The 15,000-nt window shown below is 39.7% G+C and overlaps 1 protein-coding gene across 2 annotated transcripts in view; it reads right to left on the bottom strand.

Annotated features, from left to right (window-relative positions):
* The window catches only part of dym (dymeclin), a 56,833-nt gene that overhangs the window by 31,177 nt on the left and 10,656 nt on the right, over window positions 1-15,000 (bottom strand). For both annotated transcript variants that reach the window (XM_078271545.1, XM_078271544.1), the window contains exons 8-13: window positions 12,564-12,700; window positions 4,121-4,306; window positions 3,831-4,009; window positions 2,400-2,525; window positions 2,130-2,243; window positions 1,861-1,955 (exon numbers count right to left, since the gene is read on the bottom strand). In XM_078271545.1, coding sequence (XP_078127671.1) covers window positions 1,861-1,955; window positions 2,130-2,243; window positions 2,400-2,525; window positions 3,831-4,009; window positions 4,121-4,306; window positions 12,564-12,700 — 837 coding nt within the window. The remainder of the gene's footprint in view (window positions 1-1,860; window positions 1,956-2,129; window positions 2,244-2,399; window positions 2,526-3,830; window positions 4,010-4,120; window positions 4,307-12,563; window positions 12,701-15,000) is intronic.

The raw sequence follows: 15,000 nt of genomic DNA, 5'->3' as shown, positions 1-15,000 counted from the left end.
AACTATTTTCACATTTAATCAGTCATTCTAGTACAAAAAATAGGCTCCAACTTCTCAAATGTGAATATGTTCTTCTGAGTTTTGTAGCTTTGAACTGTTGGTCAGACCAAGCAAGGCATTTTAAGACGTCATTGTGGGCTCTGGAAACTTCATCTTTTGCTATTTGCTGACATTTTTAGACCAAACAATTAACTGAGAGAGTACTCACACCCAACTACTGGATTAATGTAACACATGAGCATGTGTGGTGACAGAGGAGAATGTGGATATGGAGGACAGAATGCAGCAGAAAGAAATTCAAACCCAACCTGATGCCTGTAAATAAACAGCACAAACTATGATTCTCTCAAAGAGTTCATTAAGGAGCAGAGTTCAGCAGTGTCTGGCAGACATTTGGAAATTCCTGGCAGGAAATTCCCTTTATCTAGCCAGCCAGTTTAGCCCAGCCCTGGCCATCATAGTCATCATCATCATCATTATTATTATCATCATCATCAGACATGGAGTCAGTTGCTCTACATCACTAAAGGACAGACACAAACACATTCACAGACAGTGTTCCTTTCTGACTCAAAACACCAGAGAGTCACAGATATGGAGAGAGACACATGCAGTGAGATAAGAGAATCCTCAAATGTGCGTGAATGTGTGTCGTCAGGGAAGAAAACCTTCCTTCCTGTGTGTCTGGAGTTAACAAACGGACATGAATTACTCGATGTGTGCGGTTTCGACCTTGTCCTCGCGTCTGCTGTCTCCTCGTCAGCCAAACTCTTTCTCTCATCGTCTTACACAATGTTCCTCTCCACACAGGCACACCACTTGCTCAATATTTAATTTCTTCCTCTCTTCTGCTGCAGCCACTTTCAAGTTACTACAATGATCATTAAAATGAATGAGTGTGCTTGTGTGTGAATTAGAACCTTGTCTTTGGGCAATTTCCGTCTCTCTTTTTGCGTCTTTGCTTGCCTCACACAGATTAAGATTGTGTTGAAGCCTGCCACTTACTTAAAGCAGCAATTAAACAGTTGAAATACACACCAGCTAAATGTGTGATCTTATGCTGTAGGTTTTAGTACACGGAACTACAAAGACGTCAGAAAGCACGTTATCACCTGTGCAATAGCTCTAGTTTGGGCATACTTTATCCTCATCCACGCCCTGAGAAAGGCCTCTGGCTGAAACACATTTACTGTTTTGATGGGGTGCCATCTTCTCCTACTTTATTAACTGATTTATATTTTTGACCCGGTTTCTCTCTCTCTGATGCACAATTGTTGTCTGTTTTATTCAATCTGTCAGCCAGAAAGGAAGCACATTCAGTAGTAGTAGTAGTTCAGTTAGTAGGGGTCAGAGATATGACAATGCCATGAGACAATATAACAATATACAATTTATTTTGTGGTATTTACTTTCGCCAATAACTGGCATCCCTGTCTGGTTAATTGATCCATTAACAATCAATTTATCATTTCAACATATGCATCGATATTGTAATATAAAATCTGATATACTAGGATTTTATGGATATCTCTCATCCCTAGTTGGAGGATATCAAGACCTTCAAATATAAAAAGGTCAGTATCCAGATTCTAATTCAAACAAACCACTAAAGGTAACTTATTCAATGTCAAACAGGCAGTACAGAATAAAAAAAAATGACGTGGTCACTTTACCTCAGTGTTTGACAACTTTGCTTTTAGTTTCAAACCACTTTTAATATTCTTCCAAAGCAGACATTTACTAGAATAAGACAAGAGCTGGAATAGGTCCTATAGAAAATTGATTAATGGAAGAAAGAAGCTACCAATTAACATTTTCTATCATCCTCTGGTCTATTGTACACCTCCAATATGTCCTCACCTGATGATACGCTGGGCAGCATACTGATGGAGACAACGAAACTGGGCTGACATGTTGGCAAGTGCAGCAAGACAGTTGGTGTGGAGGTATTTATCCTGGGGAGGATGCACACACAAACAGACATGTTACCTGATGTTACTGTTAAACTGTAAATGACTCTGTATTTCAATCTTCGAATGTGGATGTGATTAATTACTATTTGGGTTCTGAATGCATAGTTGTTTACTTTGCAAGTGCACAAACTGTACATTTGAATGTGTTAAACTTACTCTTGTCCGGGTCATGTTGAATTGGATGGTGCGGATGACCACCAGGATGAGCAAACTGCCAAGTGAGATCTCTGTCAATGTTCTCTCTGTGTACCATGAGACATTCTTCAATACCTGCGAGAGGGAGAGAGACAAGAAAATAAGACATTTGAGATGAGATGTTAAAAACATCAGGAATGATTGTGATTATCCCGGCCATTGCAAGTAAAGGAATGTTGCAGTGGCAACACCTGACATGTGAACAATGTGTATTAAACTGTGTCTACCCACCACCTCATGGATGGAGCGATTGAAGGCATCGTCCTCTGTAAGGATGAGGAGGATAATGAGGGCCATGTAGACATGATGAGAATTTCTGTCCTCCACGTGGTAAAGGATCTCGAGGATGGGCAACACCTGAGAGGAAGAGTGGGAGAGCAGAAGGAAGAGCTCAGCATGTGTGTGTAGGTGGAGTCGCAGAAATGACATTCATTAAATCTGTTACAAGATTCCACAATCAAACAGCCTGAGAGGACAAAAAGGAAAATAGTCTTGTAACGGATGCAATTGAAAGGCTGAATACCAAAGCATAAGGTGTGCACAATGAAAAATGTATTGTTTTTATTATTCTCTTCAGGGAAAGGAAGCTTCTAGCCCAATACAATCATACTACATAAATACCTGCTACTGTAGTGTGGTTCAAACTGAGTACCAAGTAAAAGAAACAGTAAAAGCAGCACTGCGGATGCTAGTTGAGAATACATTTACTAATTCATGGCTGCTAAACTATAGGTGGAGGCAGTATGTGTGTGTGTGTATATATATGTTATATTCAGAAGTATGCAAAGCAGATGGTAAAAGTGATCCGACAACAGTGTGCAAAAGATTTCATTCTCCGAATTATACTGTCAGAGTGAAAGCAGTTAGTAGCTAGCATAGTGAGCGATGAACCCACACAGATGCAGTGTTAGCTCATTACACTGTCGTGCAACGGTGCTTTATTGTGGCTAGACTCATTAGTAACGCCGCCGCCCCAACACACACACACACTAAGCTGAATCTAGATCTGCTAATGATGATATTTTATTATAATAACACAGAAAGGTCATACTGAGAGATGTAAATTAATTTAATTGACCTGCAGTTTCAAAATATGATTGTAAATTAAAGTAATTTCCTGCACATGTTTGGCTTTAAGTTTTAGTTGAGATGCCAAGTCTTTTTAAACCTGGTACAAAGGCTAAATAATATACATGACTTTAACTCATACTTCCACTCCTTTCAATAAAACCAAATTATTTAGTGTTACACTGTGTGAAAGAGCAGTCATATGTGACTGTCTACCAGTGAATGTGTTACCATCTGACATGCTGAGCAAAAGATTGATTTTCATTCACTAAACTGCCTCAGTACATTCACTCTGCTGTAAGGAATAACTGGCACTGTCCCACATGGACAGAATAGCACCAGCTGCCACTACATACATCCTCACTGTTTACCGAGCCATAGCATTGGTCCCAGATGAAACCATTTCATGGCCATACCCATGTGTGTAAGGAAGGACTGCATAATGTGTTTTGTTAAGGATTATCCAATCATACAATGTGCCTTGCTTATGCCTTGTCAATAAACTACACAACAAAATGTCAGACTTAGACAGGAATAATGAATGTGCATGCATGTGTGTAAATTAACAATTGTCTTCATTGCCATCCCACCCACCAGATTGTCCATGTCGGTTCTGGAGAGCATGTATGTCCTCATGTTGGTGTTCTGGTGAAGGAGGGTGTACAGCAGAAGTGTGGCCTGGTCAGAGCGCTGCTGCTCACACAACGCTGTGTACAGACTGTTGAAATTGATTTGGAACGTGTGAGGTTGCTCCACGGACAGCGACGATGTGTCTAGATGGGTAAATATTATCAAGAGTATTATTTTATTACATCATTACCCTCCGGTACATGTCATACACATGAACAACTCTGAAATATGTACAACGGATTCAAATATATTACCTTGTGTGTTTCTGAAACAAGTGATGGCTTGGCGGTAGGGGTTGGGCCAGTCAGGCCCGTCTGTCAAATTGGCTAGGACCAGCAGTAACAGAAGGCTCTGATTGGACAAAGGTAAGGGGTTGTGTTCCTGGTCTATGCCGGCTTTGCTGCCAGCTCCACCCAATGTAAAGACACTCCACAGCCCACCTGGAGACGGACACACACACCATTTTTTTAGTATATATATATATATATATATATATATATATATATATATATATATATATATATATATATATATATATATATATATATATATATATATATATATATTAGGGCTGTCAAAATAACGCAGATTAAACCATTCCATATTGACGTTTGACCCGGAGCCGTTCTAGTCACCATTGGACTGTAAAATGAAGCCTGGATCATTGATTGGAACATTTACTTGTAAAAATCTTCTTCCTGCCAACCCTGGCTACCGAAATCTGGTGCCACTGATATGTCTGCGCTTCTCTCCGATGCTCTGAAACACAAACACCGCTGCACGTGACGCTAATTAACACTATACTCGACAGCAGCTAACGTTGGCCTACCGCTAGCCTGTGTTTTACTGTAGAGGATTCAACACCGGTATGTAACAATCTGCAGCTGCCGTCGGAAAAACAACACAGACGGTGCGTTCAATGAAACTGGTAAACTACAGCCTCGTGGTGCATTTGAAGTTATTGTAAATGTCCTTTTCCTATCTGGTTGTTTTTGTCGTTCAACAGCAATTTACTAGTGAAATTTGTTATTGTTATACATTATTATTAAATCATTTAATTTTGACCATATGGCCTTAGCAATAAACAAGCCGTTCTTTGATGTCACCAACTGTTGTTTAGTACCCTTTTTTTTCTTTTCTTTTTTTACTTTCTTAAAAAGTATCGGTTCAGGCACCGTTAATTATGTATGCGATTAATTTCGATTAATTAATCACAGAGTATGTAATTAATTAGATTACATTTTTTAATCGATTGACAGCCCTAATAAAAATATTTCAAGGCTGGCCTGAGCAGCTCTCCTTTTCAGTACAACAGATAAGTAGATGGAACTGTGCAGGATCCAGTAATCAAAAGCAGTCGGGTTGTGTATGACAACCTTTTTATAAAGTATTCTCACAACCTGCAGCTCTTCAGCCTTATAACTGATTTATGCTTCATAGGGAAATGAATGCAAAAGAGTATGTGCAGTCAGACTGATGTAATCAAGGCCAAAATGGGCACAATGGAGTCACGCATGATCGTTTGCAGAACCTGAAATTTGAAACAACATAGACGGCGCCACAGAACAAAGACAAACTGGAACTACTGGCCAACTGGAGTTGGGTTCGTTTTTCTTGTTAGGGGAGTGAGAGGGAGCTGAATTTCCTACAGAGCTGCAGAAGTGCTGGTGCTTTCAGGCGTCATGAGAAGCACGGGAAGCATGAACACCAAGGTACAGAGATGACAGCCACTGGCTCCTGCACGTCTAGCCACACGAAGGCACAAACCAAGCACTAGTGAGAGACAGTGTGTTGCAGGTCCACACTGATCAAGCTACTGAATTTGAGGAGAAGCTGAGTAGATGTGTTGCCATCTAGTGGCAAAGGATGGAAGAGCAGATCAATGTATCTGACTGAATTTGCACACACTCTCCTTTATGTGAGAGTAATGTCATTAAGTCATCCTGATCCATCCAACTATGACACACTCACATCATCAGTTTACTTGGTTACTGAACCAAAAATAATTTAAGTCAAGCGAACAAGGAGACATTCAAAACATTATAAGGGTGAAATGCTTCATCTACACTGACATCCTGCTACATTAAAAGATGAACTGAAGTAGAAAATGGCAGGTCACAACCCAGTGTCCTTTTCTTGTATTCTAAAAGTAAGGAGACAGAACAAAGGAACAACTTGTGAAAACTTGGGACTGGTTTCAACCTCACAGGGTCTTCATCAATTATGCATAACAAAATACTTGCTCTGCCTAAGGGTTTCTTTTCAACAACTTGAGACACTGTGTACAATTCTTAAGAACATCCATGGTTTAAATGTTGGTTTGCCAATAAATTCACTAATGGCTAGTAAAGACTTAGTCTGACCCTGTGTGTATACATGTGTATGCAATTCCAGTAAGTAGGGGAATACATTTGTTTATATTTGAGTAAAAGGACATCAACACAATCCACAACAAGAAATCCCCAAGAGAGAAATTACGTAATTCATCAGACTCAGACTCACACACTCACTCTCTCTCTCTCTCTCTCTCTCTCTCTCTCTCTCTCTCTCTCTCAACATGATACTCTTCTGTCCTTCTACAGCTCAGAAAGAGAAGTGTAAGAGAAAATAAGATCTTGATAGAGAGGGCCAAGTTGTGACGGAGCCCTGTTCATCTCATCACTGGCACCACAGTGACTAGCCCAACAGTGTCAGAGAGCCCGGTCTGGCAGCCACATTTCCTGCACTCTCGCACACATACACTTACACACACACACCGCTCTATTTTACCTTAGTGGGTGCTGTTTGTTATCCGTCTGGCTCGGTTCCCTCAGCCTGTCTGCCTGCCCACCACATACCCAATAATGCTACACTGCTTAGGCCTGCTCCGGCCCTGGCCAGCCGCCCAGTGGAAAAAGAGGAGGAGGACACGAAGAGGAGGAAAGGGAAGGGAAGGGGAAAGTGAGGAAAAGAGAAGGTCACACATGGACATAGAGGCTGGCATGCTGAAATCAGAATCTCGGCTTCAGGACTCGGGGGCAGTGAAGGCATCCTACTGTCAGACACACACACACAACTGTACATACAAAGTCTTGCTTTACTTGAGCCTGTATCGACAACAACCACAACATCTCTGAAAACTCTACATGACCTACAAACCTCTACTGGTCTCCTTACAATACAGCCTGTAAATGCTTACCATTAAAACAGACCATAATATGATTTCTGTTGCAAAAGTATAGCTTTTAATGTTTGACTACGCCTTGGTTTTAGGACAGAATGCTCTGTGTAGTCTTACATAATGATCACCAGCATCAGACACAACTGTTGGGACAAAGTCAACTTCTATATTCAAACCAAATTATCATTACACAATCAAATATCTGCAGTCTTTCCAAATATTCGGACACAGGCTGTAAACCATCCTTTCTAAATCAACATCTTCCCCCTGACATCTACTTCACTCAACCATGACCCGGTACCAACTCCAGATGCATATTAACCTTTACAGTCACTGGCACACACACGCACAATTTTTCTGTAGCATTAATTCCCTCTATGCAGCTGCTATACGCCACAATACATTCATATTAACACAAAAGGATCACTCCCCTATGCATATGATTATGATACACAATAGTACATTGATAGTTAAAGGCTAAATGTATTTAGTTTGTATTTAATATGACATCCATAATAGTATATACTGTACATCTAGATGATTGTTTGAGATAAAAAACAGAGTACATAACTGGAATTACATACAATTATTTAAATGTAATATAGCTCAGTTATCTAATAAGTCAACACTGCAATTATTTGGTGCTGAATTTAAGTCCACACCTGGACAGTTTCTCCTTACCTACCAAGGATAAAAAACAAGACTATGTGGCTAAATATAAATGCTAACGTGAACATATTCCCAATGACAAAGCTCACATTCTAATGTTAAGCAGGTATAATGTCCACCATGTTCACCATCTTAGTTTAGCATGCTAACATCTGTTAATTAACACTAAAAACAAAGTATAACGGAGGCTGATAGGATTGCCATTAGTTTGCAGGTATTTTAGTCATTAATCAGTCAATCAAGTATTGGACAAATTACATTTTTGACCTGATGATGGCACTAGATAAAAAGTTAGAGGATCACCAAAGTCATTAAGATACATTATCTGGGAACCTATAATGTCCATTAATGATATTTCTCAGGAAAAAATGAAAGCCTCAATTTAGTGGTGGCGCTAAAGGAAAAGTCAGGTTGGATTGATCCTCTGTGCACCATGAATATCCATAGAAAATGTCATGGCAATGCAATGGTTTGTTCAATAGTTGTTGATATATTTCCGTCTGGACCAAAGTGGTGGGCCGACAGACCAAGTAGCAGACTAACATGGCTAAAAAAATAAATAACCCACCAGTTTATATACACATCACCAAAAGAGACGAAATCTCTGTTGTGTTTTTCCATTTCACTCTCTGCTACATGCAACATACACCATTGTGCAGAGAAGGGAGCTGAGGTGGGAAATGTGTTCTCATAGTTACAGCTGAGAACAAACCCTTCAGTGCAGACAGAGATGTGAACGCCTGGTGAACAGAGACAGACAGAATGTGCTACTTACTTATTTACTTGCATAACACTAAATTAAATATGACATCAGGGCTTCAGGCCAATGCCTTGGCCAAGCACACAGATACACACACACACACAAAATGCCAAACTCGTGAGGATTATCCAAAAATGCACATGGGGAAACATGCTGTACAGACAATAAACAAACACACTACTCTGATAATCTCACACAAATGAAAATATATGCTCAAAGCACTTTCATCCAAACCCAATCCAAAAGCATTCTAACAAAAACATAATAACATATGAAAACATTCCAACAACTTATCAGAATCATAATAAAAAGCTAGGGCTAAAACGTACACCCAGGGTGACCAGCAAGTTTTCTGTTAAGTGTGCTATACTAATGAGGACCTCACAGACATAAATGTAGATCTAACAAGGTGTCTGTGTTATCAAAAGAGTGGATTGGGACCACCGCCCTTGGACTATACAAGAAGCAGAGTTACTAAGCCTCTCTACGGCAGCAATGTAAAAACATGAGGATTGCAAAGGAATTATCTTCATGTGTGTCTGCTTGTAGGCAGATGGGTGGCTCAAATAGTGTTGTGTGTGTATGTGAGACAAAGCTACCATATACAAACACAAAAAAGTACATGGGAGAGGAGTGTAGCATAGAGTAGAGCAGAATAGAAGAGAATGGATGAGAAGAAAGGTAAGGATAGGAGAATAAAGTAGAGAGGAGGAGATGAGAATAAAATAGACAAAGTAAGAGTCAAGTCAAATAGAGGAGAGCAGAGCTGTGTACAGTGGAATAAGGGAGTACAGTAGAATACTGTAGAGTAGAATAGAGTATGTAAGAGTTAAGTAGAGTCAAGTCAAGTTGAATAGAGAAGAGGAGCGCGTAAAGTACAGTAAAGGAGAGTAGAGTGAAATAAAGTAGAGTAGAAAAATGGAGAAGAGAGGAGAGTAGAATACAGTAAGTAGGAGTCAAGTCGAGTCAATTTGAATAGAGGGCAGTGTAGGAGAGTAGAGTAGAATATAGTCAAGTTGAATAAAGAAAAGGAGAGTGTACACTAAAGTGAAAGAGTAGAATAGTGGAGAAGAGAGGATAGTAGAATAGAGTAGGTAAGGGTCAAGTCAAGTTGAATAGAGTAGAGACAAGTAGAGACGAGTACAGTTAAGACAAGTAGAACAGACTAGAGTAGAGACGAGTACAGTTAAGACAAGTAGAACAGAGCAGAGTAGAGACGAGTACAGTTAAGACAAGTAGAACAGAGTAGAGACGAGTACAGTTAAGACAAGTAGGACAGAGCAGAGTAGAGACGAGAAGAGACGAGTACAGTTAAGACAAGTAGAACAGAGTAGAGACGAGTACAGTTAAGACAAGTAGAACAGAGTAGAGTCGAGTACAGTTAAGATAAGTAGAACAGAATAGAGACGAGCACAGTTAAGACAAGTAGAACAGAGCAGAGTAGAGACGAGTACAGTTAAGACAAGTAGAACAGAGTAGAGTAGAGACGAGTACAGTTAAGACAAGTAGAACAGAGTAGAGACGAGTACAGTTAAGACAAGTAGAACAGAGTAGAGACGAGCACAGTTAAGACAAGTAGAACAGAATAGAGACGAGCACAGTTAAGACAAGTAGAACAGAGCAGAGTAGAGACGAGTACAGTTAAGACAAGTAGAACAGAGTAGAGTAGAGACGAGTATAGTTAAGATAAGTAGAACAGAGTAGAGACGAGTATAGTTAAGATAAGTAGAACAGAGTAGAGACGAGTACAGTTAAGACCAGTAGAACAGAGCAGAGTAGAGACGAGTAGAGACGAGTACAGTTAAGACAAGTAGAACAGAGCAGAGTAGAGACGAGTAGAGACGAATACAGTTAAGACAAGTAGCACAGACGAGAGTAGAGACGAGGAAGAAGCCAAAGGTTCCCAGTCTGGGTGATAATCCCCCTGCAGACTCTCGTTCAGATTTAGACAGCAGAGCGTTTAAAAGCAAGAGAGGAAGAGACATCCTATCCACCCACACATTAACATGGTGATGGAAGTCAAGCACAGCTTTCTTTGCCAGTGAACAGTGCTTGTTTCTGGGGAAAATCCAGACTGTCTATGAATGTGAGTGTGTAGGCATGTTTGACTTATTTTACATGTTACTAACATGAGAAACATGACTTCTATAAAAAAGCATGTATGTAAAGGAAGTTGAGGTAGTGGAGTCTAGTCCAGAACACTGTATGTAGATGTACAGATTCTATGGAGTGCGTTTGAAAGGTTTAGGTACTTCTGTTAGACTTTCACTGCCTGTGATATACTAACCATGACTAGTAAACGTGTAAAATTGGTGCAGCTCCCTTTTAACTGGCTGAATATTCGCTCATGCAGCAAAGTTAAAAGAATTCTACTAATATTTACTGTTACTTTAGAACAACACCTGTGTATAGACCTATTTTCAACATTCAAATTAAAATGTGCACTCTGCCAATCCCTGAGGACTATGTGCATGTACGAGACAGAGAGAGACGGAGAAAGAAAACAAGTGTTGTTTCTGAGCTCTGAGTATAAGAGCACTTGTGTCTTTGTTGGTGTGCGTGTGTGTATAAGGGAGGCGGCTGCAGACAGACAGGCTCTAGGGGATTACAGAACAGGACACCATAACTCATTGGGCCGATCACTGGCCACAGACAGACAGGCTGGGTTGAATGCTGATGGCTCACTGATAGAAATCTGCCACCAACAAACGTGTCTGTGAAGGAAAACCCAGCCCTATTCTCACACTCAAACATGCATTCAACACACAGAGACACAGACACAGACACAGACACACACACACACACACACACACACCTGTCAGCATGGCTCGCACTTTCATTTCTCAGATTAATAATTTTTCTCACTTGTTGGCTCCAAGGAAAAAACGAAAAACCTCACACTCAATTATTTTCTTTTTTTAACTGTCTGGCTCTTATTTTTGTAATTTCACCATCATTCCTATAATTTCTGATGAGGTTTCTACTCACTAGCTTCATTTTGATGTGTGGAGATATAGCAACATCACTACAACAAACTGCAATAGGGGCAAGCAACACGATCGAATAATGACAACGACGTAAGGTAAGATGTAAGGGGCTCCATAATAAATCTAAGGCAGAGATCTTCAACAGGGGGTCCGGGACCCCTAGGGGGTCCTCAGAGTCAATGCAGGGGGGCCTCCAAATTATTGTTAATTAAAAAGTAAAATGTAAAAAGTCTTAACATGAATCCAACATATTATTAGCAAATATAAATCCCTACTGCTTACTGGTGTGTAGGTAAGGTAGTCACTAAGGTAGCCATCCACAGATACAGTTCATCCTATAGATTTATTGTGCCACATGTATGCTTAACATTAAAACATGATTTATAAAATCAATTTGAATAATTTAGTAGTCTATGCAAAAAAGGTTTGTATTAAGGCTTAAGGCCGCCCACAAGTTATTGTAGGCCCAGATTAACATGCAACTTCATTTTATACAATATCACCTCTGGCCCATCTCTCTTTCAGGTAAGGGGTCCTTGGCTTAAAAAAGTTGAAGACCCCTGCTCTAAGGGGTCTCAACATGATTAATAGTATAAAAATGAAGAGCGTATATTTCTCTTACACAATATTTGCTTGACTTTTCCTATTTTCTTTTGAAATACTGGATAATTTCATGCCTTGAAAGCCCCTAAAAAATAATTTATTATTTAAATGAAACAATCTTAAAAAGGAAAAATCACTCATTAATTAAACAGCTCACCAATCATGTCCACATCAAGGCCATAACCACTGATGTAAGCCATATAGTTTGGAAGAAAACACATATTGACTGCATGCATGATGTCCATTGTTAAACCAGGACGCAGCTTTGCAAACGTTGTTAGGTAGCCATTTAAAATATCCAATTCAATTTTTACCATTGAAAATAAACACAAGCTATAAACGCACAAATAAAAACTGGGTATTTCTCTACTTGTATCCCTATAACTCAGCAACTGTGGTGGTGAGATAATATATATTTAATATTATGATTTAGGTTGCACAAATACATGGATTTTGCTTTTGCTCCTTTGTTGTCGTTTCATTTTGTTATATTTGTGTGTAAATGTGTGTACTCGTACTTGCCACCCCTGACGCCAGGCCGTAAAGCAGGCCTCCTTCCGCTTTTGGCTCAAAGATGTGGGTTGGAGGTGGACATTTCTCCTGCCTGATGAAATTATAGAGCAGGGTCTTCACCAGTCGACTGGTTAAAGACAAACTGGGGATAAGAGAGACAAATGGAGAGAGGTTTAAAAAGACAGCTGGAAACCAGGAAACCTTAGGGCACACTTTCTTTGGAAGAGGTATAATATTTGAGGTCTTCCAACATTTCAGGAATTATGTGAGTGTCTATAGTACACTGAAAAATGCTATTTTTTCAAAATAAAAGCCCTGAGGTTACCTAGTCCTGTGGCCTTAAAAGCTGTTCCTCACCTGCTCAACAGAAACATCAATTATATCCGACTGCATACAACCCAATTAAGAATATGAACACAACACAATCTTTTCAAGTATTACCTTTATTAAACCTTGAGAGAAAAAAATGTTCAGCTCATTTGCCAACTCTGACTAAGAGCGCTTTCACACCTATAGTTTGGTAGACTCGGTGCGATTCGGGGGTGAAGTTGCAACATTGTTGCATTTTTCATTTGGTTCGGTTAGCTTTCACACTGCACTTTGTCAAACGCACCAAACTTTGTAAACAAATGTCAAGCGGTCAAAATGGTTACTTGTTTATTGGGCAGAATATCCGAGTGAAACTCGCCGACACTTCTGGTCTTTGAAATAATGGAGCAACACCAAATTTATAACATCTTGGGTTTTTTTTCCTGGTTGGAAGGCGAACAATGTGAGCAGCTAACAGACAGCGAGTAAAGGAGAGGGCGGCCCCGATGAGAGAGGGGTGATGATGTGTTGTCACACAATGTACTCAGAATAGTTTATGGATCTGAAAGTTACCATCCCTTAAAACATATATGATTCTGTAAATTGTGTGCAAGGTTGAAATTGCAGGCTAGTAAATGCACCGTTTTAGTTCACTCCCCGTATTTGGGTCTGATCGCTTTATCACCTAAAGTGAACCCAACTCTAGTTCGCTTGGAAGCGAACCAAGATCGCCGTTTTTTTAAGCGGACCAGAGTTTGTTTGTTTGGTTCGCACCAGAGTTCAAATGAGCTTTCACACCACCCCAAACGAACCGGACTACCTGACGGAAATGCTCCAGGGTTCGTTTAAAATGGACCAAACAGCCCAGGTGTGAAAGCGACCTAATTATCTGTCAATAATGCCAGTGGTTCACAATCCAGTATTAGGGTAATAAAAAGCCAAGCCCAGACACAGGACTTGTTCTAACATGCACATGCAGGTGTGTTTGTGTGTACAGCCAGACAGACTGAGATCCTATTCTCAGTCCACAGGTGTCCATATCAGGTTTCAATTTGGGACTCTCACATCAGCTCTCTCCCAATGAGTGACATGCATGTAATTAGCGGTATACAATATCACATGTTTTCTGGTTATACACACAGCACTTGCTTTCTCAACTGACCAAATAGCAAAACTATTTAGATCAGCTACTTGGGAGCCTTTTTCCAGCTCAGTGGCAATTCATCCAAAATGCTCTCATTTGGGTCTTATGCTGCGAGAGCCCTAAAAGAAAATCATCCATCATCCTCTGTCCACTCATCTAAACTACTCTACTCTTTACTCTTTCTACGGGAATTACTGGAATTGTTGGGTCTTTGTAAATTATAGAGTGTGGTCTAGACCTACTCTATCTGTAAAGTGTCTTGAGATAACTCTTGTTATGAATTGATACTATAAATAAAATTGAATTGAATACTCTACTTCAAAATGTATTCAGTGTTACAGCATTATGTGCATTTATTACCATTTGAAAGTACAGGTCAATATCAGACTGTTGCTTTGATTTTACTTTTATTAGACTAAATGTTAATAAAAGTAAAATCCAAGCAACAGTTATTCTATCTCCACATTTTCATTTTAAAGTTTATGGTTATTATCCTTTTTTTTTTTTTTTTTTAAAAGAGACTCGCTGGTTCACTTTCCAGCAACGACACTGACTAAAAGGTCACAGTGGAAACAAAGGTCTTGGTTGACTAGATTGATTTCTTTTTTTCCCCTTTAGTACCAATTGAATGACACATGAAGACATTGTTTGTACAGGATGAGATTGTCTGGAAGCAGAAAGAGTATCAGAGTCTGGATAGATGAACAGTAGGCTGGATCAGACGGTGCCATATTGGATTGGAGGAGATCCAAAATGATCTGGGCCTGTGTTCAAAAAAAGTCGTCGACAGATTGTGGACGACCCAGTTACAGAGGCAAGTGAGAGGAACTTTTTTAGAAAATTATTCCACCCTTATGTGTTTAATTTACATTTAGTTTTGGGGGGGGGGTTTTGGTTAGTGTTGATGTCTTGGTTAAGATAAGGGTTATGTTTAGCCATGTAGTTTTAATAGTTACTGTTTGGTGAATTAAGATAATGGTCTTCAGTGG

Source organism: Sander vitreus, chromosome 16 (assembly GCF_031162955.1).
Source record: "Sander vitreus isolate 19-12246 chromosome 16, sanVit1, whole genome shotgun sequence".
NCBI classification, from domain to species: domain Eukaryota; kingdom Metazoa; phylum Chordata; class Actinopteri; order Perciformes; family Percidae; genus Sander; species Sander vitreus.
The sequence above is the reverse complement of the archived record's forward strand: the minus strand, read 5'-3'. Positions and strand labels throughout refer to the sequence as shown.